Source organism: Ambystoma mexicanum, chromosome 10 (assembly GCF_040938575.1).
Source record: "Ambystoma mexicanum isolate Mex_15411 chromosome 10, UKY_AmexF1_1, whole genome shotgun sequence".
In the NCBI taxonomy this organism is placed as follows: Eukaryota; Metazoa; Chordata; class Amphibia; order Caudata; family Ambystomatidae; genus Ambystoma; species Ambystoma mexicanum.
Window position 1 is genome coordinate 1,600,390,232 of NC_090932.1, and position 4,180 is coordinate 1,600,394,411.

A 4,180-nucleotide genomic window follows, 5' to 3' on the forward strand; every position below is an offset into this window, starting at 1 on the left:
CCCCGGTCCTCAATCCTGTGAGGAGGTCTTATTGTGTCATAAGGTGCCGAACAAGCAACAAAGCCTCTCTTGGCCGTATATAAATAATGGAATACACTGATACAGGAACCCTGGGCTGTGCAGCAACTGCACTCAGGCCATATATTAACAGGATATGTTATGTTATGTTATGTTATGATGTTATGTTACTTGGCATTTATATAGCGCTCTATATATCATTGGTATGACCTCAAAGTGCTGGTAGGTTGAACGCCCTCGGGAACAGTAGTTCTGGTCAGTAGAGAGAGATAGGGCCTCATTACGAGTCAGCCGGTCCGGAAAGAACGGTGGTAGTAAATCCGCCACCACCGTTCTTTCCAGACCGGCTGATCTCGAGTTCTGCAGATGGGAGGTGTCACTCCCGTCAGGTCTGACCCGGCGGGTTTAACACCACCCGCCTGCAGGCGGACATGGAAACACCGGCACCATTACAACATGGTCCCGGTGTTTCCACTTCCCCACTCCCATGGAGTCCTTTTGGAATTTCTGGGTCACCCTGGTAATTCCGTGAATCACGGAGGTGGAATGGTAACACGAGTCCGGTGGTAACCTGCCAGTTTTTCCGGCTCGGTTACTGCCGGACTCGTAATGAGGCTCATAGTGTCGTAGAGTGCCTGGGTGCCCCAGATATGTGTGCAGCTGATGTAATTGCCGGCTGGTAGCTGCATCCTAGCATAGGTTGTGGTGCTGAAGGTATCAGTTGGATGTGTGCAATCTGGTGGGTGGACACCCAGACTAGGCTCTGGATGCTTTAGGCCTGAGAGAACGCATATGTGAGTAACTAGGCCGGAATGTGCTCGGCTAGCTGCGTTTTATTAGGGTGATGAGGTCTCAAACAATTCCCGACTCTTTCTGAGTGCCTCTCTTGCAACATATCCTAGAATGTGTCCACAGATCTATAGCACCCCGCCTAGCCTTGTGTTCTCCATATGCATTCACCTGTCACAGATTCTATCCTAGGCCAGACCTCATCTGGTCCTCCGACTGGTACTCCCAATTACTATCTGGGACTTAACCTCATGCAATAATATAAAAGATAATGCTGGAGCAAAAGCCCAACACAATTTAACCAGGTAGCTTCAACGCATCTCCTTGCGCGGTTTCTAAGTGCGGACCCGGTGTACGAACCTGTGTTGCTCCGCATCGTCTTGCTTCCAAGGCAAGCGCGTTGCCACTGAGCTATATTAACTACCTATGGCCCCTCTAAGCAGTTTCATATAGACAATCCCCCCCATGGCAGATCCAGTCTCTCTAGGCGACTGACATATCTCCAAGGGTAGGGTCTACTTTTTTAGACTGACTTTGCACGCTTCCTGAATTCAGACCTTCTTTTCAGGTTACACACTGCCACTGTGTTTGAGTTTCACATCTAACAACACAATAAGTAGCAAATCAGGACAGGGCTGTGAAGCATTGTCTGCTCACTATATAGGATTGGACACAGAACTGTACTTTTCAGGACACTTTGAAAAACAAGGTTCCTTTTGTTGCCAGCTCGGGAAGAGCACCCTCTGCCTCCAGATATAGAAAAAACAGATACTACTGTAAATACATGGTTATTTTTAGCTACCCTCAGAGGTTGTTCCCTTAAGTTTCACTATTATATATCCATATCACCTTCTCACAAACCCTGAACCTAGACTAGGCCACCTTTTGGAGATTCAGAATTGCTAGTCAGGAATGTGCATGTGATATCATAAATAGGCACTGCAGGTATTCTAAGCCTACACATCTGCCAGGATTACAGATACACGCTTGGGCCACTCACACATCAAACACTGCTTGATCCCCAACTCATAATTCTTCCAAAACTGCCTTTAAATCCCAATGTATATATTAACCCAGCACATACTTTTCTGTGCCATATCTCTATAGAAGATGGTCCATATATACTGAAAGTACACGTATCCACAATAATACAATGCGCTTAGCCTCGGCCCGACTCAAACCCTGTGTCTGCAGCCTCCTTCCCTACTTTCAATCCCTCTAACGTCGCCCTTACTCACACACTCCTCACCAGCAGACTACTGTCTGGCTTCCCCAACTGGGGGCACAATGCATCCCGGACAAGGATCGGTGCTTTGAAACTACTACAGTGGCCATTTGGCATAGCACCAATGCACAGTAACATAACATAACAGAAAATAGTGCCACATTTCAGAACCGAGAATCTCAGTCCCAATCCGTGGGCGAGGTGGATGTATACCCAGAGGACCCTCGCCACAGGGATATTGCAGGACACCCTAGTGAAGGTGGTTGTCTCCGGACAAACAATCTCTTTCCAGTAATAGACACAGTGTCCACACTTACGCACTCCACAGTCAGAGGCGTTGCTAGGAGGGGCTGAGAGGGCTCTAGCCCCGGGTCTTTTGGTTGTAGCCGCGGATAGAAGCTCAAGGACTAAAACTCAAAGGCTATAGCTAGCCCCGAATCCTGCACGTCCCGACATTAGATTATCCCCTGACCTTTTCCAGACCTAGCAACACCCCGGTCCACAGTAAACATCACATTAGGCTCGACAATAACATGAAGCATCTAAAGCTACGCCGTACCCTCCTGGCAGTGGAGGCATGATATGCAAGCTGGCAGAGGAAGCACTGCCCAGCAGCATATGAGAGATTTGGAGAGGTGCCATGCGGGGGACATTGAGTACTCATCTGGCACAGCGAATAGCTAGCTATTCAAGAGATTAAGTGCCAGGTTTTTCAGATTGGAAGGGAAACGTTTACTGTAATCAGAGCCCAGGGGGGTTGTTACCAGAGGACAGAAAGCCGCGGTGTTGATAATTAGATCGAACGCATGATCATCAAAACTCTAAAAACATGCTTTGAGATGTTGCTCCCCTCGTGAATTGGAATAGATATAGGCACCTTAGGTAGAGTAAGAGCCAGCTCGGATCTGCACACACCAAGTAGCATGATCCCTCTTGCCGTAAAGCCCAACAATGCCGGCAATATCTTAGTCCTTCTGTTTAACGTCTGCCTTGCTGCCGCCATCGTTATCCTCAACGTTTGCGTGTTCCTCTCCATCGTCCTCGAAAGGTCCATGAGGAAGGAAAACCGCTTCATCTATATGATGAGCACGTGCGTCAGCGACTTCTGCACAGGGGTGGGCTGGTTCTACGTAGGGCTTTTTGATGTACTTGAGGGCTATCCAGGGAAAAACGACACTTGGTTCATCATTCCATCATTCATGGGAATATCCTATTTAGTGGTTTTAGCCGCTCAGGCAGACCGGTACCACGCAGTGTCCTGGCCAATACAATACTCTCAGAGGATGACCCCAGGTAAGACTGTGCTGGTCATTGGGTGCCTCTGGTTCTACACTTGTGCCATGACCATCACCCTTATATTTTCCCCCACAGCTGTATCGAAGCAGATCAATTCTGCCTCCACTTTAATTTCTAACTTTATCACCCTGGGCATCATGCTGGGCCTCAATATCCGACTGTACCGGATCGCTAAGTACCAGCTGGATCGGGAGCCTCTGACCCCAGAGAGGGAGGACAAGCGCAGGTCTCTGTACCTGATCATCGTGGTTGCGGGCAGCTTCCTCCTCCTCTGGACGCCTGTCTATCTACGTGTTATTTTCTGTAACTTGATGCCCTTCCCATGTCAAAGTGTGAGCAATTCTGCCACTGACCCTCTGGCAATCCTGCCCCGCGTCAACGCAGTCCTCACCCCAGTCTTGTACATCCGGTGTTGTAGTCCTCTCAAGGGAGCTCTGTTCGGACGACTGGAGAGGTGGTGTTGTTGCAGAATCTGCCGGTAAATTAGCCTTGTCTTTTAACCCGTTTATATTTGTATCTTAATATTGGTTCTCCCCTCGTATGCATTCTGGACCACGCTCTATTGCTTCCGAGCTAGGTTTGCGCTTTAACTTCCACCAACGCACACAAAAGTGCAAAAAGGTCTTGGGGATATTTATTTTATTTATTGGATATTTGTAAGGTGCCTATACAACAAATGGTGTTTCAAGGCGTCACAAGACAAAATGTGGGGGAACAAGGGGAGAAGATGACAATAACAGTCTTACTAGGCCTTGTGACATTCGTATCAAGCAAGTGCAGTAACAAGAAGTGCGACGGAGAGGGGGGGTGCCGGTCTGCGCAAAAAAGTTCTAGGGTTGGAAGGGCAAGTGC

At 48.4% G+C, this 4,180-nt stretch overlaps 1 protein-coding gene across 1 annotated transcript; it reads left to right on the plus strand.

Moving 5' to 3' along the window:
• The first annotated feature begins 2,955 nt into the window (after positions 1-2,955).
• LOC138493072 (D(1)-like dopamine receptor) lies at positions 2,956-3,810 on the plus strand. The gene has a single exon (XM_069620295.1). The coding sequence runs from the start codon at positions 2,956-2,958 to the stop codon at positions 3,808-3,810; it is 855 nt and encodes a 284-aa protein (XP_069476396.1).
• The last annotated feature ends 370 nt before the right edge of the window (positions 3,811-4,180 follow it).